Source organism: Plasmopara halstedii, assembly GCF_900000015.1.
Source record: "Plasmopara halstedii genome assembly, contig: Scaffold_1328, whole genome shotgun sequence".
In the NCBI taxonomy this organism is placed as follows: Eukaryota; Oomycota; class Peronosporomycetes; order Peronosporales; family Peronosporaceae; genus Plasmopara; species Plasmopara halstedii.
Window position 1 is genome coordinate 619 of NW_020188243.1, and position 1,017 is coordinate 1,635.

Below are 1,017 nucleotides of genomic sequence, written 5' to 3' on the forward strand. Positions count from 1 at the left end.
CGCATCTTGCTATTGGGGCTCACACTTTATTGAAGTTTCTGTTCCTCATGTTTGGTTAGACAGGATTCAAGTTCCAACTTATTCGGAGAATATAAGCCATACATTAGTTCAGGACAAGTAAAGAATGGTGACTATGCTCTCATGTCCCGTAACCCTGTATTCTCAAATCAATCTCTTCGAATTGTACGAATTCGAGAACAGTCAGGATAGTCTATTAGGGTCCATCCAGAGCATTGCGTTCCTTTCAATCTGCGCTACGACGGTGATGATGTTGATCTGGCTATCATTGACAGAGAAAAATGTGAGAAGAAGACCAGGATGAGTATTTAGGCGAACTATTTTTCAAACTTTTCGCAGGATGTTGTAAGCTCCAATTTTAAAATCATGATCAGAGTTTCGATCTCTTAAATGGTTGAAAACTTTACTGCACACTTCCTTCGTATCCAAGACATTTCCAAAAAAAACAGGATAAATTCGATGGAACTTTACGACAGCAACTGCTTTATTTATCTGTGATTTTTTTCTATTCATTCGCTATTTTACGCCCCAGTTCTCAAGTGGATCGAATAACCTATACACTTCATAATCAAGATGATGAAACACTTCATTCTTGCGCTACTCCTTATGCTTCTAGCTGTTCTTAATTGTGCTCAAGCTCAAGAAAAGGCTCCAAACAATTTGGAGCAACTTCCGGCTGGAGCGATGCTCGTTGGTGACGAGGAGCCAATCCCGGAAACGAACACGGAGCATTTCGTAGGAGGCCGTGGTCGATTCTTCCGTCACCGCTTCCGATTTCCATATGCTGGTGGCTTTCGCTTTGGATGGCGGTATCCTCTCGGCTACTGGAACACAATCGGTCGTCCCATCTATGGTCCGACCTGCCTATTTGGTCGTCCTTTCGGAGGTTTTTTCTTTTGCTAATACGTGGTGAAGCAAGCTCCGATAAAGTCAAGAGCACTCGATGGTAAGTGCATGGCGAGAGCAATGTGATTCTTCTGTGTTGCGTGAGTGAAAATC

The 1,017-nt window shown here is 42.9% G+C and overlaps 1 protein-coding gene across 1 annotated transcript; it reads left to right on the plus strand.

Moving 5' to 3' along the window:
* Positions 1 to 591: 591 nt before the first annotated feature.
* PHALS_01024 (uncharacterized protein) lies at positions 592 to 921 on the plus strand (the record flags this gene model as incomplete). Its single annotated transcript, XM_024730806.1, has 1 exon — positions 592 to 921. The coding sequence occupies one exon, from the start codon at positions 592 to 594 to the stop codon at positions 919 to 921; it is 330 nt and encodes a 109-aa protein (XP_024581046.1).
* Positions 922 to 1,017: the final 96 nt, after the last annotated feature.